The sequence below is a fragment of the Myotis myotis genome, unplaced genomic scaffold, assembly GCF_014108235.1.
Source record: "Myotis myotis isolate mMyoMyo1 unplaced genomic scaffold, mMyoMyo1.p scaffold_m19_p_59, whole genome shotgun sequence".
NCBI lineage: Eukaryota > Metazoa > Chordata > Mammalia > Chiroptera > Vespertilionidae > Myotis > Myotis myotis.
The window spans coordinates 120337-145481 of NW_023416367.1; the positions used below are offsets into that span (position 1 = coordinate 120337).

Sequence of the window (25145 nt, forward strand, 5' to 3'; positions counted from 1 at the left end):
ATTTCATCAGGAAAGACCCTACGTCCCGCTTTTTGGAAAGGTGCTGTAATATGTTCAGTATCTGAATCTACAAAAATCAACTCTTAGAATTTCCTCCTGGGGCAGGGAATGCACAAAGGGCCCGAGGACAAAGAACCTGGAAAAATAACTCCCATTTTCAGATTTTGTGATCCCTAGGAACCCCCGTGGGCATTTGGTGGTGTCACAGGTAAAAGTGAGTCTGTCTAAAGGGAGGAAAGGGCTGGCTGTACACATTCCTGATTGTGGTTGTGGTAACAATCTACTTCTTAATCTATTCACATTGCAATTGTTATAGCTGTTTCATGAACCTTGTTATTATACATCTGACCTAGAGATGGATCTGCTTCTCTCACAATGAATAAGCCTGGTTCCTGGGTGTGGCTGATGATCAGACCCTGATCAAGGTCAGCTCTCCAGGGTAATCAATGTCCCATAGGCCTTTGGAGTAGCCTATTGGTGGTTCCCCAGACAAACCACTAATTCTCACGCCATCATCACTGTTTCTTTTGTAATAAATAAGATAAAATGAAGCAGGAATAAACAAAATTTAATGTTCTTTTTTGGTTAATACTTAAATATTAAGAAAGCTGTTGAACCGGGTTCTCTACATTATATTTACAGTGATTCAGATTTTACCTTCCCAAGAGCAGTTGCTCAGAAGGAAGAAAAGGCAACCCGTGGAGTCTCTGAGGCTCACTCCGCCTTTTCAGGTGGGGGTTCCCTGGCAGAGCAAAGAACTGAAGTGCAAAAGCAAGCATCCTTCCCCACCTGCTCCCATTTTTGCCTTTACTTAAAGCATTTTGAATAACAAATGCAAAAATTAGGTCTGGATATAAAAAACTCGACGACCATCCCAATCCAGGATTGTTTCACTAGGAGATCTGGCAGAGAAAGGACGTACCCCTTGTCACTAGGACACGGTGACAGAGGCAAAGGTCATATGTAAACCATTTATGATTGCTGAGCAAAGGCATGGTGAGTATAAATTCATCTGTAAAATGAGGGGAACTGACCAGGTGGCCTGTCATGTCCCACATGACCTGAGCTCAGACCGTCCACGCTGGGAGGACTAAGGTGGACGCAGGAAGGAAGGCCTGTCTTACTGTGGCACCAACCTTCCATGTCCTTACCATACTTGTGGGATAAATTCATGTTCAACAGTGTGAAATTTCTGGATGCTGTGAAATTGGCAAATGACAACCTTAAACAAACAAGCCAAGGTTATCCTGTGTGAGATAGACAATTTGAGAGCGAGTCTTGCAAGCTACTTTCCAAGTCCTGGTTTGCGTCCACGACAGTTTCTCCCAGGTCAGCTGGATGAGGGCATTTCTTGTCTCATGGAGGCTCAAGAAGTTATGATTCAAGGGTTTGAAACCCTAATGTTACAGGCAAAGCCTCATTTTTACGGAATACAAAACACTCTGTTTCTTCCACTTCTAACAGCTCGCTGAGAGAAGCCACCACTAAATCATGGTCCTGCAGCATCTCCGGGTAGCGGGACACGGCTCGCTCAATCCTCGCTGAGCGCCGTACGGGAGTGATCAGCTTCATGTCCTGCACTTCCGGCATCCCACTTATTCTGAGAGACAAGAGAGGTATTCACAACTTTATCGCTTCTTTTAAAATTCCACTTTGTCTTTATTTTTTTCTTATTCTATTAATAAGACACAATAGATATTTCAATGTATGTTGATAGTTCTGTCTAGAGCAGCTTTCGTCCTAACATGGCCCTTTTCTGATTGTCAGAACGAACTGGGTGGACTCCATCTGCTCTCAGATCATGAACAGAGACTGATGTTACATTAATGTTTCAAAAAATGACACTGATAACCTGACACAATTCCTTAAATTACTATGGATTCTGCCTTAAACTTACACTTGTTAAAAAGCCAACTGGTACTCTGAGCAGTCTGTAACCAGTACACACCCAGCCGCCCCCCCTGCTTTTATGGGGCTGCTCGCTGCCCCTCCGCACAGCTGCAGAGGCTGCCCCTGTTGGCACTTTGTGCCCCTCCCCCCCCCCCGAATCCGTGCCAGGCTGGCAGGAAAGGAAGGTGGGGTCTACAAGTGCAAGGCCAGTGAGGGAGAAGAGGAAGGAGAAACCCACCCCAAACCCTCCTGACTCCAGCAGCACCTCCGTCGCCGTCGCCGTAGGCCAGTTCTCTCGGTCCGTTCCAACCCTCCCCTCACCCTCAGCTCCTTCCCTCAATGCCAAGAATGAATTACACCACCTTATCTATCTCTGAGGCAGAAGATGTGCAAACACTGACAGTACTTGGATCTGTGGAGTAGAACTGGGCCTGTGAGCACGAAGCCTGCTTCAGAGAGTGCTTACCTGGGGATGGGGGCGACCTGTAATTTGATACCAGGGTGCCGATCCTGTTCTGCCACGGTTATTTGGGGTGTTGCTGGAACCTGTTCTCTCTCTTTTGGAGAAAGACAAGACTTTCGTCCAGATTCCATGTCCCTGGCCAGCTCTTCTATGGGTAGTATAGTAGTTTCAGCAACCAAAGATTCAGAGGTAATTCCTGTGTACACAAGGTCAAGAAGGAAAGCAAGATTTAGCAATTTAGTACTTAGCTAAAATCAATACAATGAAATCATTGTAACCTATATGATGACTTCCTTATGGACCCAGATACGAAAAAAGAGAAACTGCTCTGAAGTGGGACTTACAGCCAGTTTTGCTGCTAAACTCTGCAGCAGTGCCCAGCTACCTCAGGCTGTCTCTTGATCTCTCTTCTGCCCCCCATTCGAGGATGGGTAACTCTGAACAGAGCCCCACCCCAGTCTCTTATTCACTCTCCAGAGAGCTCTCCCAGGGACTAATCACTGGCCTTTTACCCTACCCTATACCACGCCTTGGGTCAATTTTCTTGACTCATTAGGGTTAACTCCCCTCCTTACTCAGGATGACCATATGGCTCTTGCCTTGGAAAGTGGGTGAAAAATGTCTGTGTTAACTCAATTTGCACGATAGCCCAACCTTAACAACCAAAATGAAAAGGAAGGAAATTAGACTGAGATAGGCAGAAATTGTGACTGGAGGCTGAGACCCTAAGAAAGGTCAATAAGGGTGAACAAGTAATAAGACATGAATTCCTGTCTCCTCTTTTCATCTCTTGGAAGAATATTGTCATATATTATAAACAAACATTTGAATTTTAGCCTCATTTCCAGTAAGAGTGCCACTGAGTATATCTACTCTGTAGCCTCATTCTCCAAAGTGATGCGTTAGTAGCTGTAATTTCACGTGACTTGTTCCCCAAAGTTAAATCTATTCTTAAGGAAAAAGATTTGTCACCTTCTAATTTCATAAAAATAATCCATTTTATCTCCTGAAGGATACTGGTTGAGAGGGCCAGACCACAGAAACCAAGGGCGAGAGGCATTTCAGAGGACTTCTTTTTCTCCTAGGTGACCCTCAATGACTTGTACTTGTAGGGCTAAAGGGAGTGAATTTAAATACAAAACACAGTACCGTCTCTGGCTCTGTTTTGGTCTTGCAAAATATTAAGAACAACTTCCCGCAACTCTTGTATTGGCTGGAAGGAAGGATGAAAAGACATGAGCAATATTAAAACATTCATGAAAAAATGATCTAAGAAACTCTGTGTAACATCAAATGAACTTCTTTTTATAATAAAAATTATTTCTTTTATCTCTTGTCTAAATATAAATAACATTTAAAAAATTTCAGACTTATAGCTTCATGGGAAAAATAAACAAAGAAAATGTCGGTTAAATGGTGGCATGCTTGACTTTAATGGAGAGATGGGTTGATGGAAAGTTGTCTATAAGAAAATTTATCTAAAACAAATTAATTTTTTTATTGACTTATATGATCCCATTGAAGATGTGTTCCCATACACAGATTCTGGCCCAAAGATATAAAGATAGCCATACAAAAAATGTGGCATATATTCTTAGAATTGTCTTAGTTAATTTTGGTTTTTATTATAAAAGTCATATACCTCATTACAAAAAAATGTTAACAATAGGTCAAACCTGAAAAAGGAAATCACCCATAGTCTCATCACCCAATTACAACCTTTAGTTATCAGCACTTTGGACAATTTTCTCTCAGCCTTTCTATTCTTTCATCTTTTACTTGGTAATATAACCTAAAAGCACTACAAAAAGGTAGTTTTTTAAAAAATTAGCTGAGAAAGCCTTCCTTTTCCAAAGTAGGCAAGCCACGCCCTAAGGCAGAACATCACAAATGAACTGCACATTCTCAAAGGAGGCTGGTCTTCTGACCTGGACTCTGTATCAAATAAATAACAGGTATGACCTGATACTGAGCATAAAAGCAAAGCTATCCATACATTTTTATAAAATCTAAAATGTTTTAGGCTTAAAAATATGTAAATAAATGTACAGATTACATTGCAAAGAGCCTGAATTACATAAAACATTCATCAGGTGTCTTCCATGTTTTTACAGGCTTCTAGGTAAAGATGATGAATTGGCAATATATTTATTTTTAAACCCCCTTGAAACTGATAAAAGGAAAGGGATTAAAAGGAGGCAATAACCATAAAAAATAGGAAAGGAGAAACAGCAACAAGATTTCGAAGCTGGAACGTAGAAGGAAGAAATGGCCAACTGGAGCAACTTGAAAGAGCCGACTTTGAAGCTGGCAGTTTGGCCAAGAAACAAACTGACCCAGCCTCAGGGCCTCGGAAAGGCACAGGAACGGGTGGGCAGGGTCAGGAAGACTATTGAACATGTCTCCCAGTCTACTTTGCACTCTGAGTTCCATGCAGCCTGGTGACTGTGCCCCACTCCTTACAGAACACAGCGAGGGCCTTCTCCAGGTCCACGGGCAACATCCTACAAGACTGAAAGTGGGGTGCCTACTGAGAGGAAGGGATAAAGGAAAGTTTCCTGCTGAAGCTTGAGAATCCCACTCTTCTCCTCACTGTTCCTGGCTCCCAGAAGGAAACTGGAAAAGTCTTCTCTAGAGAAGATGATTTGTCTAAGAGGAAGGACCCAAAACTACTGATAATGAGGGTCTTCAGCCAACTGATTCAGCTAGATCACCTATGGTAAAGCCCCAGCCCTGTGCCCATGCCTTTCAATAAGCCTTTTCAAACTCACCTCTTATATGCCAACAGCCCAGTTTCACTAGCATCTGAGTAGAGCTTTTAATGAGCAATAGAAAACAAAGCAAAATGAATGAGAAAGAGAGAGAGAGAGAGAGAGAGAGAGAGAGAGAGAGAGAGAGAGAGAGAAAGAGAGAGAGAGAGGAGAGAGGAGAGGAGAGGAGAGAAAGCACTGAGAAGAAACAGACAATGCAGGAAGAAGTAAACTTGACATGGTTTCTAGGAACGGAGGCGTAAGGACATAAAGGGAATCTGACGGTGAAGGTGAGAGGAGCTGCCACTGTAGTCCATGAGGACTGGGGTGAAGCTACCTGCCGAGACTGGGACAGATCAGAAGAGTCTGGGAGAAAGGGCTCAAAGAAAAAGAAATAAATAGTGTCTGATGTTTTGAAAGTATAAAGAAATTTAGACAATTAGAGAGAAGTGTGGGAATTAATTAAACAATAAACACTCAGAAAACCAAACAATTTTAGGAAAAGTAGAAAGTAGTGCTTGAAAGGCAAAGTAATCATAGTATATAGTACATGGCTCAATGTACTCATATAATTTTAACACGTTCATAACAATGTGAATATGGAATAGTGACCACAATTTCCATAACTCTAATGGAAGGAAGCATGAAGGATAACACAGGTATGCCAGGGTCATAGAAATATGTGTGTGTTGGGGGTCTGCGCAGGTGTATATGAAAGAGGTTAAATCCTATTCCTCTGTATTTGGAAGTCCACAATCATGTCTAAAACTAAAAAATCAGGCAATAGCAATGTAAGCATGTTATCTGATATTATACAGGTAAATATAATCAGTTTGTTCTGGGAAGTTGGAAATGGGAGGCGAGGAGAGCAGAGGCCTTATTTAAAGAACCTTATCAAACTATTTGACTGTTTAAACTATATGCATGTACAACTCTGATTTTGAACAATCATGAAAAAGGTATGTAGAATATATGATGACACAGAAAGCAACATGCAAGTGAAAAGCTATCAAACTATTTGATATTTTTATTAAAAATTATACAGAGATAGTAGTTTTACAATTAAAAGGAATTTCATATAATAGCTCTGAGTTATTGATTTATAGATATTGATGTGTTGGGATTAGTATACGTGTAGGTTCTTCATGGTAAGGTATGACTTTATACGTATTGAAAATTAATGTAATTTTATAACCTGCTATGCTACTATCCATAAGTGCATATTTATATAAGTACTACGTGAGACAAAGAAAAGTGACCATTAGTTTATACAGCATAAATATTTTAAAAAATATATTTTTATTGACTTAAGAGAGGAAGGGAGAGGAGAGATAGAAACATCAATGATGAGAATCATTGATCCCTCCTCCACCTGGGCATAGAACCATGATCATTTGGTTTATAGGTTGACACTCAAACACTGAGCCTCGCCATATTTTAATAAAATGTTCATAAAGGACATATTGAACTTCGCATTCTATGTATAACTTTATGAAGTGAATTAGAAGTTACATTACATATATAATCTATACTAAGAATAGCCTAGGTGGTCGTACACCCTCACATATCACGCCCTAACATGGTCACAAGATGGCCGTCACAAGATGGCTGTGCGCACAGCAGAGGCAGGGCCCGGTGGAGGAGGTGGGTCGCAGCAGGGGAGGGATGTTGTGGACGATCAGGTTGGCAGGGGAGGGCAGTTGGGAGTGATCAGGCCGGCAGGAAAAGGCAGTTGGGGGCGATCAGGCTGGCAGGGGAGCAGTTAGGCATCAATCAGGCAAGCAGGAGAGCCGTTAGGGGGCGATCAGGCTGGCAGGCAGGAACGATTAGGGGCAATCAGGCAGGCAGGCAGGCGAGCGGTTAGGAGCCAGCGGTCCCGTATTGCGAGAGGGATGTCTGATTGCCGGTTTAGGCCCGATCCCGGTGAGATTGGGGATTGGGCCTAAACCGGCAGTCAGACATCCCCCGAGGGGTCCCAGATTGGAGAGGGTGCAGGCTGGGCTGAGGGACACTCCCCTCCATGTATGAATTTCATGCACTGGGCCTCTAGTCTACATATTTAAAAAGCCGGCCTAACGCTGAAACAACCTGAGTGACTGGTTGCTATGATGCCCACGGTGGCCAGGGAACCAGCCCGATCAGGGAGTGGGGTCAGTTGGCTAACCTCCTACGGCCCCTCCCCTTGGCCAGCCCACCCCTGATCGGACTCTCCCACCCTGATCAAGGGCAGGGCCAGCTGCGCAAACACACCCCCTGTCCCCTGGCCAGCTTCACCCCCAGCCCGCCCCACCATGATAGTCCTGCAGCCCCTCCCCCCAGCCTGCCCCGCCCCTGATCACAACCCTCACCCCAATAGGGGGCGGGGCCAGCTGGCCAATCTCCTGCAGCCCCTCCCCGTGGCCAGCCCTGCCCCCTATGGGTCCCCACCACCCTGTTTGACCTGCAGCCCCTCTCGCTGATCGCCCTCCCTACCCCAATAGGGGGCGGGGCCAGCCGGCCAATCTCCTGCAGCCCTTCCCCTGCCCAGCCCCACTCCAGATCTGCCCCCCCCCCACCCCGATCAGGGGCAGGGCTGGTGGACCTACCACCCATGGCCTCTTCCCTAGGCTGCAGGCCCCTGATGAGCACCCCCCACCCATTTGGGGGTGGGGCCGCCTGGCCCACTGCCCACAGCCCCTCCCCATGGCTGGCCCTGCCCCCAATCAGCCCCCCAACCCCAATAGGGGGTGGGGCCCACTGGCCAATCAACCGCAGCCTCTCCCCCCAGCCAGCCTTGCCCTGATTGGGCCCGATCGGGGAGGGCTGGCTGGCCAACCTCCCGCCATCTTCTCTTCCTGGCAGGACCAGCCCTGATTGGGGTTGCGCTGGCTGGACCCCATCTGTGCACGAATTTGTGCAATATAAATTGCCATATTGCAAATGATAGAACTCATACTAGTATGAGAGAATTTTCAGGAAATCACCCACTCAAGACAGATACTCACTGTTGCCCCATTTCTAATGGCCTCTTCGTATAGTCCAATAACATCAAAGGTGCCTTTACTTGCCAAGAACTTTGCTTTGCAGATCCAGAATTTAGCAAATTTTTCAGCCTCAGGAATACTGGACAATATGGTAAATACCTCATTAGAAAGTACACCCTAGGAAAAAAAATACCCAGAGGAAATTATTACCATCTCACTGTTACTCATGTGTCCTATTATTAACATAGCAGTTATGCAGAAACCAGTCTGATCAATAATTATTTTTAACTTTAAAAACATTCAATTTTACCAAGGTACAGTTTACACGTAATGAAATACACTCATTTAAACAGTACATTTCAATGAGTTTTGACATTGATTATTAAATTTTAAGAGTTACATGAGACCAAACAGGAAAATGTTTATCATAGCTGAAGTAAGGAATATGTTCTACATTTTTATGTGGTGTAAAACCAAACCAAACCAAAACAAACCGACAATCAACATCCACAACCATGTGAACACTGAATAGTGACCATAATTTCCATATGACTCTAACGAGGCATAAAGGATGGTGGCATAGGTGTGCCAGGGTTATAGGGGTGTGTATGTGTGTGTTTTGGGGGATCTGTACAGGTGTATATGAAAGAGGGTGAAGTTCCACAAAAAGGAACTTTAAAGTGGCCTCACTGGTTTGGTGCCCCCCTGGCTTGTACCCAGAGCAGGGCACGGCAATGGACCAGGAGGAACGTGCGCCCGGTACCAGTGTACTCAGCCAGGCAGCACCTCCTACTCCTTGTGAGATAGGGGAGGGGAGGTGAGAGACACAGAGGTCAGCTCATAGTCAAGAATTACCAACACTACATGAGGAGGCATAAAATTCTGGAGAATATGTCTATTATGCAGTAATTTCAATATTGCGCAAGAGAACTTCTAGAAGAAAAAACAGAGAGAACAAAGCTGAACACACACTCAAAGCAGTTGTAGACGAAAATCTCCAAGAACTGACCAAGGAAAAAAGTGTTCAGACTGAAAGGTCCTTACTTAGAAAACTATACCTAGAAAACAAACGATAAAAAGAAACCCTAAGCACCTCTAGAGAGGAGAACCAGGATTATCTACAGAGGAGCGTGGATTAGATTGACACAAACTTTAATAAATCAACAACCCCAGATGCAAGAAACAAAATAAAACAGTAACTTCAAATTTTCCAGGGAAAACAATTTGAATTTAGGAATTTTCCCCAGCCAAACTATGATTTCAGCATGTGAGTGAAATAATGACATCTTCACAAGCATAAGGACTCAGAAAGCTCACCATTCAAAAATCATGAAGTAACTAGTGAATAAACGTGAGAATTCAAGTAGAAGACTTGAAACAAAAGAAACTATAAAAAATATGACCTGTAACTTGCACACCATGTTTGAACCTACATCTACCACTATCTTTTGTGATTTTAACTTACATGTCTTCTTTACGGAAAAAGGTAAATTAAATCAAACACAGAAATGAGGGGGGAAAAAAGAATTCATATAAATTGAATTATAAAATAAAATGACAGATGTAAATTTAAGCAGATGAGTAATTACAATAAATGTGTGTGGGCTAAATGTGCTTTTTAAAAGCAGAGAATTCCAGATTAATTAAAAAAATTCAACTGTAAGTATTCACATGAGATATACTTCTAGAAATACAGGGATGGAAAAAGATTTACCCTATAACATCTAACATAAACAAAAAGCAGGTGTGGCAAGATTAACATAAGACAGAAGGGAAATGAAAGCAAGTCATGAGTCTTTATGTACCTAACAAGAGAACTGGAAAATATGGCGAAGGGAGGAGACTAGACTTCGGGTGGCGACACAAAATGGAGTGCATAGATGTCCTGTTATAAAGTTGTACACGTGAAGTTTATATAATGTTATTAACCAATGTTATCCCAATAAATCTAATTTAAAACTTAGGCAGTAAAAGTTTAACAGAAATACGAAGAGAAATCATCAAAGTACCAGTGAGAGCCTTTGGCATATTTCTTTTGGAAAGCAACAAATGAACTAACAAATACAAATAACTGTGCTATTAATATTTTCTAAGTTTGTTCTAATGAATACCCATGTAGAATTTTCCATTCTACAGAGAATACATTTTCTTTTCAAACACTTTTGGAACACTTACCAAGACTGATCAGACATTAAGGCCAGAAAGAAAATGTCAACAAATTCTATGCAGTATATTAAAAATTAAAGTAGCCAAGAAAAAAATGGACACATCTAGAAGTTAAAGGATACTTTTGAAGATAACTCTGGAGTTAGAGACCTGTTAAAGATGGAAGCCTCAAACTTTTTAGAAATGAGCAACAAGAACACAAGGTCACTACAAGATGGTGTCTTAGCTCCAAACCCTTCCTTTCTCCTCTGCTTTGTGACCCTGGGGCTGGAATTCTGTAAATACCTTCTGCTGACAATAGCTCCTTGCTGGGCTCTGCCTATGTGGGGCATGAGGGAAACTGCAGGGCGGGAGAGGAGAGGGGACCCCTTCTTCCTCTTTTTATTTTCATTTTAATTCTTTATTGTTTAAAGTATTACATGAGTCTCCTTTTTCCCCCTATTGACCTGTCCCCCGCAGCCCCCACCCCCAAGCACAAGCCCTCACTCCTGTCTGTGTCCATTGGTTTTGCATGCATACAAGTCCTTTGGTTGATCTCTAACCCTCTCCCCGCTCCTTCTCCCCTCCCCCTCCTCCTCCCCCTCCTTCCCTCATAGGTTGTACAATCTGTTCGATGCTTCTATATCTCTGGTTGTATTTTTGTTTGCCTTCATCACACAACAATGGTCCTTTACCCTGGCAGCAGCAACTGGTTCTACCTCCCCTTTTCCTGGTATTCACAAACCCTGCCCACACCAATGGGGAAGCAGCCTTTTCTCAAGGTCTGAGCCCAGCCTTGCAGGGCCTCGTCCAGCTCGGTGGCACCAACCTCTGCTGGGCAGCTAGAGTCCCAGTCCCACCAGGGTTTGTCTCTCCTAGCTTTTAGGTCTGTACCCCCAACATGATGTTCTCCTGGGCCCAGCGATATGGCTGCAGCACCCATATCCCTCTGATGATCCCTTCACCATTTTGGTGCACACATGCTCACAAAGTGCTGTCATGCCCAACAGCCAGCACCTGCACCTCGTAGTATGTGTCAGAGTCACAAGTGCCTGGGACTTTTTGTCCCCCAGGGGCAGCCATTTTTCAGTGCAGTGCCCTGATCAGGACTGACTCTGAGATGCATGGCTCACACTGTCCCTAGAGCTTCCTGTGGGACTGTGCCAGTCACCCTCCGTGGACTTTGCTTGGCCTCCTTCCCTTTCTGGTCCCACATCCCACTCCCTTTTATTTTCCTGGGAGCCTCTTCCTAATAAATTACTTTCACACAAATTCTTAGTGTTTGCTTCTCGGGAACTCATGTAAGACACCGTGAAACCAATCCTAACACCACGCTCTATTACAATACCTGGTGTGGTTTCCGTTTTTCTGACTCGACTCTGACTGATGAAGGACATTACCTACCAAACCTGAAGGACATGACCAAAGCTAAATTCAGAGACAAATGTAGCATTAACTGGTCTGAGCTTTCAATTAAAAGACTAGAAAAAGAACAATAAACATAAAAATAGATGTAGATATTGATATGAGAAAAATAATCAATACAACTCAAAAGATGGCCTTTTAAAAAGATTAATAGAGAACGCTTTAACAAGTTTGATTTAAATAAAAGGCACGAAATTAGTAAAATTGGCCCAAGAAATACAAGCCCTAAGTAGACTAACGACCACAGACAAAACTGAAAAAAAAAACCCACACAAAACTATCCCCCACAGCAAGTAACTAAATTTCTGTTTAGACAGGTTACCTCCCCAACACTTTAAGAAAAATGTCTCTGGGTCAAAGTTTTGGGGATTACCCTCCTCACGCACCCCTTCGATGAGCTGCAGACACTCGGTCAGAGTGCTGTTAATTTTATTGGACAGTTCAAGCTGTGCGTTCCTTTCTTCCTCTTCTTTTTCCATGCTCTTCCAGAACGAAACATTCATTTCCTCTATTATTTTTCTTTTTGTTTTAAGTTCCATTGGAGGCCGCTTATACATTTTCCCCTTAGATTTCTGCCATTCTTCCAGCTGTTTCCTGTTATGCAATTAGAGGGGAGGAATGGTTTCAGGTTTTTGGGTACATGGTCAAGCTTCAAAGTATATGCTATGCATGGATTTGAGTACTATCCCTGAACACCTTCAAGTACAAAATCAGGAGACTGGAATTACAAGCAAGTTACAAATGGGTAATGGCAGCAGTGGGCAATTGCCCCTCCTCGGAAGGCGGTGGCATTACTAGGATTAGAGGTGGCTAGCATCTCAGTCTTCAAATCCCTTGATGTCAAGATTATACATGATTTTTCTCTGAAAACTTTCATTTTACTTGTGCGCTAACTGAGATTTGACTTTCATCTCTGAGCTCACTAACTCAGCACTCCATTTCTCTTACCGCAAGCTTGATATTTGCCACTGATCAGACTCAACATACCCGCACTGTGGCCTCAACAGGGTGTTGGCCACTCCAAGTGACCCACATCGCCCGGTTCCTTAGTCTGCTCCTGACCACACATGACCCCCTTTGCTCTAAAAAAGACCGATAATTTCAGGACTCTTTTTCAAAAGATGGCGACAAGTCCTAATCCTTGCTCTCCCACACTTTTCACAATCTCCACTCCTGCTTCTGAGCAGCCGATAGACTGCTGCTGGGGGAGAAGCCAAGACAGGTGGGCCATGTGTGGATGTAGACTTGCTAGCTTCTGTAAATGACAACTAGTTCACGACTCACAAATGTACATTTCAGTCCAGATCTCTCCCTACAGCACCAGCCTTTGTAAAACCCACATCCTGGCTGGTATCTTTTGTCTGATGTCTGGCAGGCATTTCAAATTTAATATTGTCCAAAACAATGCTCGATTTTCATCTCTAGATCTGTCCCTACATCTATAACAGTGTGCCTATCCACCCAGTTGGGAGGGCTGAAAACTAGGAGTTGTCTTTGAGCAGTACTTTCTTTTCCCACACCCCCACACCATCTATGGACGGTACTGCTCCCACCTCCACCAGCACCCTCCTAGACCACTTCACTGCCACTTTCCGCCTGAAATGCTGCAGCTGCCTCCTAACTCATCTCCTTCCTTGATTCGATTTTAACCCTTAACAAATTTATCCTGTGAACACATATCTAGATTGATCTTTAAAATGTAAGTCAGGCTGAGTCATCACCAGGAATAAAATTCAAAATTTTTCCTATGGCGAATGACAGTGTAACTTGAGTTCTGCCAGCCTCTCCAAGATTATGGCGCACCACTCTCCCTCCCATCCCTACCCTCTAGAACAGTGGTTCCCGACGTGGGGCACATGCCCCACAAGGGGGCAATTTGATTTTTTAAGGGGGGGGCAATTTGAGAGTGAGTTGTTAACAGTAAATTGTTTGCATTTCTTATGGTTCTAGGGGCCTCATATATAGTATATAAATATATATTGTGACATATTTATGCATTTCAGTTCTCTACTATGTTTTGAAACTTTATTTGCTATTTTTCATATCACTTCATATTATTATTTTTTTTTAACAATTTCTTAGTGATTTCTTCCTCATTACTTCAAATTCCTTTCATTCTTTTATTTTTCTCTTTCATGGATGCCATGTTCTTTGGAAGCTTGTTTAGACCAAATTAATGGCCTTTTAGGCTTCCTCCATGTGAATAAGAGCTCACTTTTTGAATAATAACAATTATATGTCACAGTGAGGGGCACCAGGTTTTAGAGATGCTTAGGTGAGGCATGGACAAAAAAAGGTTGGGAACCACTGCTCTAGAAGCTCTGGTGTCCTTTTAGTCTTTTGACCCAAGCTCATCCCTGCCTCAGGGGTCTGGCATAATCAGCCTTCAGTCCTTCCTGACTAGGAAATTATCTGTAATTATCCTGTCGTATTTAACCAACTAGAGGCCTAGTGCACAAAATTTGTGCACTTGGGGGTTCCCTCAGCCCAGCCTGCGTCCTCTTGCATTCTGGGAGCCCTCGGGGAATATCTGACTGCCGGCGTAGGTCCACTCCCCCGGCCGGCAGACGGACATCCTTAGTGCTGCTGCAGAGGTGGGAAAGGCTCCCGCCACTGCTGCTGTGCTCACCAGCTGCGAGCCCAGCTCAGTGCTTCTGGCTGAGGGGCACTCTCCCTGTGGGAGCGCACTGACCACCAGGGGGCAGCTCCTGCATCGAGCATCTGCCCCCTGGTGGTCAGTGTGCATCATAGCAACTGGTCATTCTGCTGTTCAGTCAATTTGCATATCAGCCTTTTATTATATAGGATTGTTCACTTCCTGTCTTCTCCACTAGACTGCAAGCTCTAGGAAGGCAAAAATCCTGACTGTCCTAGCACAGTACCTAAAACACACAAGTGTTCAATAACATGCAGTAAAATCCTCCTTTTTAAGAGTTCAGTTCTGTGTTTTAACAAATGCAGTCATGTAACTGTAACTATGAAAGCCTTACTGACTTTCTAAAACTTTGCCTGCTCAGACTCATAGTTTTCCATTCCTTCTTCCTTGATAGCTTTTCTGGACTTAACCCCTGGTCTGCTTGACAAAAGACTAGCATTTCCCCACCTCCTCCCGGCCCTCTTCCCTTGCTACTTAACCTAAAGGGACTTCCTGAGTGAGGCATGTATACCTGCAACCACAATTCTTTACTCAACCATCCTGCTTCAAGCACACAGAAAGTTAGAGAATATTTACTATATTTGCTTCAAATATTCTTTTTTCAGAGTTGAAGCTAAGAATAACCCAGGAGCCACTATTTATGGCCTATTTTCTGACCAAGTACTCCTGATGGTCAATTTGCCTAATCATCTTACATTGCAATTTTGGAATTAAAGCAACATACCTTTGATCCTCTGCTGTGATCTTCTTCTTAACATCCGGGTTAGTCTGGGTCCCATTTGGGACTCCTCTTCCATTTATGGCTGTGCCACCAGCTTGAGTTTTGGGAGCTGTCTTGTTTAGAAAGGGATTCTGGGGAAGAGCCCCTTTCAACTTGGAGTCCAGGGTCTGTGCTTTCTGTTGACAGCTGCTGCTGTGTTTATTCCCCTTGGCTGTACTTGCTCTTATGCTTGGGGTATTGGGAATGACTGAAGGGAAGCTGCCAACAGCCAGGGTAGGCCTTTGGCTCACAGCCTTGGATTTCTGCTGCACACATGACGTCTGAGGTCTAGAACAAGGTTGAGTGGGTTTCTGGTCTTGCTTAAGGCAGTCAGGTCCTCCTTGAAGCAGACTGGGGCATGTCCTGGGTCTGGTATGTACTGTTTTTTGTTCAGTAGCAGCATGTGACTGTAACTTGGCTGCACCTGGTCTTTCATATTTACCCCTATTAATATTTATATCCTTCAGGTCCTTGATCCCTGGTTTCTTTGCTGCTTGAGTCCTACTAAGGGTCTGAACAGAGTGAGAGGGAGCTGTCTTTGGGGTTTTTACTCCTAGTTTTGCAAGAGCTGTTCCTCTAGGGAGCTGTTGTGACTTTCCTGGTGGAATCCTGGTTTGTGCTTCTCCAACAAATTGTTTATTAGCTCTGTCTTTCAGAATAGCACAATTCAATGAACTTTTACCCAAGGCTTGTTTAGGGGCCAAAGTGCTCTTGGTTTGATTATAAGAGCTAGTCTTTGGCTCACTTTTGGTCCATAATTGAGGATGTGGTGTCTTCTCAGAGTCCAGTACAGTTTGGGACAAGTTCTCTTTGTTCACCTCTTTTAGAAAGTTGTGTGAGGACTCACCCTCACCACGGTCACTGTCCACAGAGTCTGTAAGTGCAGTATTTCCTCGATCTGTCACCTGCTGCTTTGCAGCTTTCAGTTCCTGTAGATGAAGTGACCCCACAGTTTTCCTCGACAGCTTTCCAGAGGATGATCCAGCTTCGTGCTGTTGCTGACAGTTGCTGGAAGGCTGACAGTTTGGGAGAGAAGAAACACATCCTGAAGTCAGCCTTTTGCCTAGAAGTTTTGGTGGCTCCAACTTTGGCTTCTGGGAACCTGGGATAATGGCAGGTCTGGGCTGATGTTTAATGCTGATGGGTCTTGTAGCTTTGACAGGCAAAGCAACATGGTTGGCAACATCCTTTTTGGGTCTAATAGTCTAAAAAGACAAAGAAAAATATCAAAAAAGAAAATTTATAACAATAACTAACTTTAAAAAAAATTATTTTATTTAGAATTTCACTAAGGAAGTTGAAACCTGCAAAAATAAAGGCTCACTAATAGAGGATTTTAATAACCCTACCTAATAAAGAGGGAATATGCTAATTGATCCTCACGCCATCACAAAGATGGTGACGCCCACAGCCAATTAAAATACCAACGGCATACTTCAGAGATCTAGAACGAACTCTCCAAAAATTCATCTGGAATAAAAAAAGACCCCGAATAGCTGCAGCAATCCTGAAAAAGAACAAAGCAGGTGGGATCTCAATACCAGATATCAAGTTGTATTACAAAGCCACTGTTCTCAAAACTGCCTGGTACTGGCACAAGAATAGGCATATAGATCAATGGAATAGAATAGAGAGCCCAGAAATCGGCCCGAACAAATATGCTCAATTAATATTTGACAAAGGAGGCAAGAACATACAATGGAGCCAAGATAGTCTCTTCAATAAATGGTGTTGGGAAAATTGGACAGATATATGCAAGAAAATGAAACTAGACCACCAACTTACACCATACACAAAAATAAACTCAAAATGGATAAAGGACTTAAATGTACGACAGGAAACCATAAAAATTCTAGAAGAATCCAAAGGCAACAAAATCTCAGACATATGCCGAAGCAATTTCTTCACTGATACAGCTCCTAGGGCACTTGAAACGAAAGAGAAAATGAACAAATGGGACTACATCAAAGTAAAAAGCTTCTGCACAGCAAAAGAAACCATCAACAAAACAACGAGAAAACCCACTGTGTGGGAAAACATATTTGCCAATGTCATATCTGATAAGGGCCTAATCTCCAAAATTTATAGGGAACTCATACAACTTAACAAAAGGAAGATAAACAATCCAATCAAAAAATGGGCAAAGGACCTAAATAGACACCTTTCAAAAGAGGACATTCAGAAAGCCAAGAGACATATGAAAACATGCTCAAAGTCACTAATCATCCGAGAGATGCAAATCAAAACAACAATGAGGTACCATCTCACACCTGTCAGACTGGCTATCATCAACAAATCAACAAACGACAAGTGCTGGAGAGGATGTGGAGAAAAAGGAACACTTGTGCACTGCTGGTGGGAATGCAGACTGGTGCAGCCACTATGGAAGACAGTATGGAGTTTCCTTAAAAAACTGAAAATGGAACTCCCATTTGACCCTGTGATCCCACTTCTAGGAATATATCCCAAGAAACCAGAAACAACAATCAGAAAGGATATATGCACCCCTATGTTCATAGCAGCACAATTCACCATAGCTAAGATCTGGAAACAGCCTAAGTGCCCATCAGTAGATGAATGGATTAGAAAACTGTGGTACATCTACACGATGGAATACTATGCTGCTCTAAAAAGGAAGGAACTCTTACCATTTACAACGTCATGGATGGAACTGGAGAGCATTATGCTAAGTGAAATAAGCCAGTCAATGAAGGAAAAATACCACATGGTCTCACTCATTCATGGATAATAGAGACCATTATAAACTTTTGAACAATAATAGATACAGAGGCAGAGCTGCCTCAAACAGATTGTCAAACTGCAGCGGGAAGGCCGGGGAGGGTTGAGGGGCAGGAGGTAGGGGGGTAAGAGATCAACCAAAGGACTTGTATGCATGCATATAAGCATAACCAATAGACATAAGACACTGGGGGGTAGCGGAGGCCAGGGGATTGTCAAGGGTGGGGGGGGGGGGAAGGAGACATATGTAATACTTTCTGTAATACTTTAAGCAATAAAAAAAAAAGAATATAAAAAAAAAGAAAAGAAAAAAAAAAAAAGGAGGGAATATGCTAATTGACTGACACGCCCTCAAAGATGGCGGGCACCCACAGCCAATAAGGAGGGAATATGCTAATTGACTGACACGCCCTCAAAGATGGCGGCGCCCAGTCCCCTCAGCCCTGCCGGAGTGGCAGGTGCAGCAAGGCTGGGCCGGCCCTTAGGCGGGCCCGGCTGCTCCATGTGCCTGCCTCCAGAGACCCCCAGTACCCTCAGCCCCCCAGCTGCCCAGGGCTGGGCCAGGGCACAGGCAAGCCTTGAATGGCAGCTGCCCAGATGCCCAGGGCTGCCTGAGGCTCAGGTAACCAGGACTGGCCGAGGCTTGTGCTGCTGGCAGCGGCAGCAGCAGAGGTATAATGGGGCGTTGCCTTTCCCTGATTGCAGGGTTGCCTCCCGCCCCTGAGGGCTCCCGGACTGTGAGAGGGGGCAGGCCGGGCTGAGAACCACCCCCTCCCCACCCCCCCCACCCCCGCCCTCACCTCCAGTGTATGAATTTTCATGCACGGGGCCTCTAGTGAGTTCCTATAAAAATGTATCAGCATCTTTTAGCTTGATAGAATTAAGCAGAGATGCAGTGAACATACAAAACTTGCTGTTTTAAAAAACATGCCTCAAACAAACAAGTACTTGCTCAATGCCAATTAGGTCCCAGTGAAGTGTTCATTTGAGGGACCCTGGAAAGGTATACACACAGTATACTTATGTTATGGTACCACCCAAGTTCTTCCTAGTCCTTTGTACGGCCTCACTAATATTTTAAAGACAACACTGCCTTTGTAAAGGCCACACTGTCACTCAAGAACCTTTGTCTCATCACTCCCAAGGACAGACAGTAGATGCAGGGAGGCCTGAGAAACTTTGAACAGCTCTCCATAAGCATCTAACATCACAGAAGTTAGTCATATTTGTGAACTCAGGATGGATTTTAAGGTTAGATTCTATGTTATTAATAAGTAAATGTTTTAGTCATGTGACTTAATTTTGGATAAGAAAGGCAGGACTAGATTACAGAGAACTTTGAAAAATAGGGAGGGAAGTTAGAATTGAGATGGTAAAGAACAGGAGCATCAGTTCTTAGCAATTACACAGGAAGGTTAATTTGGCAGACATTTATAAAGTACAGGTTTCCAGGGGAAAATATGCTAGAGCTACCACTCTCTCTGTTTCATTCAATAATATTGTCAAGAGTTCCTGTGTAAACTTTGTGCGTATGTAAGAAGTCTGAAACCAGAGCCACTTGGCATTAAGGGCGAGGCACTGTCCACTCATAGCATTGTATGGGTATGTGCGGTGTTGCTGAGGTGGGGGCAGAAATAGATGGTACACCCACATGTCTATAGCTGGGTTACTCCTTGAGACGCAACATTCCTAGCCACCTTTGATCTTTCCATTATCACTAACTGCTGAGGCATGGAGGTTGGTATCAAAGTGTGCTGTTCTTTTTTTGTACATTAAAAAAAACTTAGTTGTTCTTTTTGTACATTAAAAAAACCTGAGATATAATTTTCATCCCTGTAAAATTTAAAGTGTACAATTCAGTGGGTTTTAGGTATTCAGAAGGCTGTACAACCATCGCCACTAATTCCAGAACATTTTCAACACTACATAAAGAAATCCATACTTGCTAGAAGTTACTCCCTATTTCCCTCTCTCCTCAGACCCTGGCAACCACTAATCTATTTTGTTTCTATAGAGTTGCCTATACTGGACATTTCGTATAAATGGAATCACACAGTATGATGTTAAGTGGCCTTTTGTGTCTGGCTTCTTTCACTTAGCATTATGCTTTCAAGATTCACCCATGTTGTAGCATGTATCAGTATTTTATTTTTTAATTAATAAACTTTAATTTTTAGAGTAGTTTTAGATTCAAATCCAAATCGACTGAAAAGTACAGAGAGTATTATAGACTCCTTATACTCATACATGCACTACATAACTTTTTATGGTTTTATGCTGTTAAACCTGAAGTATGTTGGGGTCTTTTTCCATTATATCCACAATCTAGATGAATAGAACTGATGAGGGAGCATATTCTTGTTAAACAGCATTCCAAAGTGGTTGAAACCAATAGCTCTCAGCTCCGTCATTTAACAGCTGTCCTGTGACTCAGTTCCCTCATCTGTAAAATGGGGCTACTAAGAGTACCTATCTCATACGGCTATAAGACCTACAAGTGAGACACATAGTAGGTGTTCAAAAATGTTAGCTATGAAGAGACCAAAGTGCACTTAAAGTCTTTTTTTTGTTAACAAACTGAATTACAATATGTTGTACTTTTCAAAAAACAATTCTGTCTTGTCCCTTATACACTGTTCCCATACTTATGAGAAATATTTGTGTAAAACATTTTCTTTAGGTTGCTAACATCTTTATTATTTTTTATTACTAATCACTCAAAATGGATTTTTTTAAAAAGACTAATTTCTACTTACAGATTTAGAAGATGGAGGATTTGGGCAATTATTCTTGGCTTTAAGATAAGGCCTATAAAAGAAAAAATAAGATTAATTCTTAGTACAGAAGGATCAACAAGGCTTGGAAAATAGAGTGATTAAAAATGAAATTTTAAATCAGTAAAATGTCTGTATATGGTAAAAGAATTAAAAATTATATTCAATGAAGTCTCCTTATCCTCCCTTTCTTAATCCCATTATTCTACTCCTCAGAAAACACAATTGCTCTTACTCACTACCTGTGATCCCTTCAGAGATGTCCTTCCTACATATACACATAATATTCCAACAATTTTAAGGCACTGTGCCAGGTACTGGAGATATAATGCCTAACAAGTTTAAAAAACTTGTTTTAACTATCTCCAAATAGTGAGTTACCAGGGGAAAAAGCGATACAATTAAAGAAAGAAACAGGCACATATGAAATCTAACTAGCGAGACAGAAAATGCGAAAAAGGATAGGAAAGTAGAGGAGAATTTAGGACTTAATCTCCATGGATCAAAAGCAATTGCCAAGCTAACAGGGATTTCAATCATGACTTGATTTTGTTTCTCCCATCGTGAATATAAGCCTGGGAGGGCCGGACTGCTCTGTTTTGTTTAGTACCATGTCTTCAGAACCAAGAGAGATACATTACACAGGTATTAAATAAATATGTTGAATAAATGCAGTAAGTTTATTTAAACAAAGAAATAAAGTTGAATAAAGACCCAAAGTAAAAATAAAATAAAATGTGAAAGCTAAATTTGCAAAAATTTGTTTTGTAAAAAAAAAAAGGTTTAGCAACCCAAGTGAACAGAAAATTGATCAATGCTCAGAAGAGCTAAGATGTTGACAAAAGATAAAAGTAAATTGGTCATATCACGTCCATTTCAAGAGTAAGTGCTGCCAGCCGACGTGGCTCAGTGATTAAGCATCAACTTATGAACCAGGAGGTCATAGTTCGATTCCTGGTCAGAGCACATGCCCGGGTTGTGGGCTCGATCCCCAGTGTGGAGTGTGCAGGAGGCAGCCCATCAATGATTCTCTCTCATCATTGATGTTTCTCTCTCTCCCCCTCTCCCTTCCTCTCTGAAAGCAATAAAAATATATTAAAAACAAAAGAGTAAGTGCTAAGGCAGCGATTTTCAATCAGTGTGCCACAGCCAACACAATAGCTATCTGGTGTGAATGAATCAAAATTACACCCTTTTTTGGTCAGATCAGCAAAAATATATTTTTCTTGGTGCGGCAGAATTTTGGGAATTAGTCTCTGTATGCCATGAGATGAAAATGGTTAAAGTCGCTGAGCTAAGTAAGAGAATGACCAAAGAGCATGTGCAGCTATGGAGGACGGGACCAGGATCATTCAGCTCCTTGACCAAACACTGCCTTTGCAAGAATTACTTTCCCAGGAAAGAGCAGGGATGGAGGGAGCTCCCAGCAAGGGAGGTGATACTGTAGATCCTCCCTCCTTCCTTTGGAGACTCACAGTAATAACGCCCAAGTCTTCGCCAATGTACCGGACACTGCCCAGAGGTTTCTGTCATGCTCGCACTGAAAGGCCCTCTTTGAGCTACCGTAGGGCGCCCATGCAGTCAGAGCAGAGCACAAGTAGAAGGGCTTTGCACTGCTGCTGGCAACCAGGGAACGCGAGTCCCCTCACTGTGGGAGACACACTCACTTGCTGTTCTGGCACCGCAGTTTTCCCTTGGCTGCCAGGTACTCCTGGAGCTGTCTCTGCCGCTCTTCTGCAAAACAGGCAAGCAAACAACAGAACTTCAGTGCGGGAGTTTAACCAGTTCATTTTATATTCTTCTCCCTTTTTTTTGGTTGTTAATCCTCACCCAAGGATATTTTTTCCTTTGTTTTTCAGAGTGGAAGGGAAGGAGGGAGGGAGGGGGAAAGAGAGTGGGGGGGGGGGCGGCCAAGAAAGAGAGAAAGTGAGAAATATCCATGTGAGAGAGAGAGACATCAAATGGTTGCCTCCCCCACACCCCCCCAACCAGGAATCAAACCTGCAACCCAGGCACATGCCCTTGGCTGGGAACTGAACCGGAGACCTAAGGTGCCCTGGCAGATGCTCTAACCACAGAGTCACACGGGCCATAGACCACGCCTCCAAGTGAATACCAACGTTAACCATGTCATTTATACGTCAGGCCCTACAGTCTGAAATTTAAAGAGGGTAAACGATATGCCCAGCTGCCCAGCTCACGAGTGGCCAAGCCAGGGTCCGAGCCAGTGTCATCCACCCCAGAGCCGTGCTCACCGGCACTGTCCTAGGCTACCACACAGGCCTGGCGGGAGGACATTCCCCTACTGGCCCACTGAGCTGCGCGCCAGGCCTGCTCTTACTGTATTTTTCCCAACAGGGATGATGATTTTTGCCTACAAACCCTTCCTGGTTTCCTTTGGGACTAAGGACAAACAGGCCAGGTTAGGGGGTTCATGGCAAACATGCCTATGGTGATTTTCTGAGCAAGGCATCTGCGAGGGGTGAGAGTCAACGTTTCTGTTTTTAAATTTCCATGTAGTAGTGGAGATAAAAAAACAACAATTACAACACAAGGCAAAACCTGGGTGCCACGAGAGAGGGTTAAAAGAAAGAATCAAGGGAGCTCAGAGGCAGGGACTGAGGGAAATAGGTGGTTGGGAAAGGCTAATATTCAATAATGGCAAACAAAACAAAACAAAACAAAACAAAACACAACACGTGGCCCTCTGGCTCGGAGGCGGCCGTGCAGAGCAGGGGCGGTGGGGCCTGACAGGCCGGCGGGCCCAGGTCTGGGACGTCCAGCAGGCGAGCAAACCCGCCGCCGCTGAGCCACAACACGGGGACGGAGGCGCCCAATTCGGGCGCCGGGTCGTTTCGCAAAGCGCCCCGGACGCGTCAGGCCGGCAGCTGTCATCGCCGACACCGGCGGACACCGTGCCAACGCCGGCCCTCCCGGGAGGTGGGGCCCGGGCCCGCGCCCTCGAGGCGCTGCGGCCGCACCAGTGCAGGCTCGGGCCGGCGGGGGCCACTCTGGGTCGGGGGTGGGGGTCGGGGGCGCCTGGCTCCTCTGGGACGCGCCACCCGGCCAACCAGCCAGGGGTCGGGGACGTCCCCGCTTTGCTGCTGCAGGACCTGCTGGGATAGTACCTGCGGGGTCATCGGACTCCCCGCGCGCGGACGTCCCCCAGGTCCCCAAACGCCAGGTGGGGACATCGAGGCAGGCGAGGGGGCTGGCGGCAGGCGAGGGGGCTGGCAGCCTCCGCGGTACCGCCCGCCGCCCCGAGCACTCACCCGCAGCGGCGGAGACCCCCGATCGCACCATAATGGTCCCTCCGCGACAGTTGCTCTTCAAGGGCCGCGCCCGCAGTCGAGGACCCGCTCGGCGCCCGCGCCCGCTCTCATTGGCTCCCCAGGGTTTGAAACCCGCCAATAGGAAGCGGGGGAGGGCGGGACAAAAGGAAATAGTAGCTTTGCAAGGCGCTCGGCACAGTGCTTTTTGATTGGAGGAGCGGGTGATGATGAGAGAGCTTCTGGCCTCTGCAGCGCAAGCGAACTTCCCTGGACTTCCCTCCTCCTGTCAGACCCCGAAGAATAGGATAAACCCCAAAACAGATGCAGAAAAAGCATCTGACAAAATTCAATAGCTGTTCACGATAAAAACTCCCAACAAGCCGAGTATAGAAGGAATGTACCTCAATATAATAAGCTCTAAAATGACAAGCCTATAGCTAACATCTACTCAATGATGAAAAGTTAAAAGCTTTTCCTCTAAGGTCAGGAACAAGTCAAAGATGTCTGTTCTCATCGTTTTTATTCGACATAGTACTGGAAGTCCTCCAGAGCATTTAGGCATAAGAAAAAGGAAACCAAATAGTAAAGGGGAAAGTAAAATAGTCTCTATTTGCAGATGACATGATATATATAAGAAACTAAAGACACCAAAAACAAACAAAAATACAAAACCCAAGAAACTATTAGTTTCAGTAAATTCGCAGGATAGAAAACCAATATACGAAAATCTGTTGCATTTCTATAAACCATCAGAAAGAGAAATTAAGAAAACAACTCCATTTACAATTCCATAAAAAAAGAATAAAATAGTTCGGAATGAATTTAACCAAGGAAGTGAAACATCTGTACATAGAAACCTATAAATAAATGGAAAGATAATCTGTGTTCATAGATTGGAAGAATTAGTATTATTAAAATGTCCATACTACCCTAAGCAATCCACAGATTCAATGCAACCCCTATCAAAATTCCAATGCCATTTTTCACGGAAATAGAACAATCAATCCTAAAATTTGTATGTAATCACAAAAGACTCCAAATTTCCAAAGAACTCTTGATAAAGAGCAAAGCTGGAGTCATTATACTTCCTGATTTCAGACTATATTACAAAATGATTGCAATCAAAACACTGTGGTATTGGTATAAAAGACACATAGATCAATGAAACAAGACAGAAAATGCAGATACTAGTAAACCCATGCATATATGGCTAATTAATTTTTGACACAGGAGTCAAGACTATACAATGGAGAAAGGATAGTCTCTTCAATCAGTGGCGTTGGGAATACTGAACAGCCCCATGCAAAA

The 25145-nt window shown here is 43.7% G+C and overlaps 1 protein-coding gene across 2 annotated transcripts; it reads right to left on the minus strand.

Annotated features, from left to right (window-relative positions):
- Nucleotides 1-547: 547 nt before the first annotated feature.
- On the minus strand, nt 548-23947 carry CKAP2L (cytoskeleton associated protein 2 like). 2 transcript variants are annotated; one of them, XM_036311636.1, is made up of 9 exons: nt 23838-23947; nt 22233-22299; nt 20548-20599; nt 15017-16257; nt 12023-12230; nt 8088-8243; nt 3503-3566; nt 2357-2549; nt 548-1600 (listed from the first exon to the last, which is right to left on the minus strand). In XM_036311636.1, the coding sequence occupies exons 1-9, from the start codon at nt 23866-23868 to the stop codon at nt 1375-1377; spliced, it is 2238 nt and encodes a 745-aa protein (XP_036167529.1). In that variant the 5' UTR covers nt 23869-23947; the 3' UTR covers nt 548-1374. The 2 variants fall into 2 exon arrangements, with proteins under 2 accessions (XP_036167529.1, XP_036167530.1); XM_036311637.1 differs by having other exon boundaries at nt 1539-1675; nt 23838-23946.
- Nucleotides 23948-25145: the final 1198 nt, after the last annotated feature.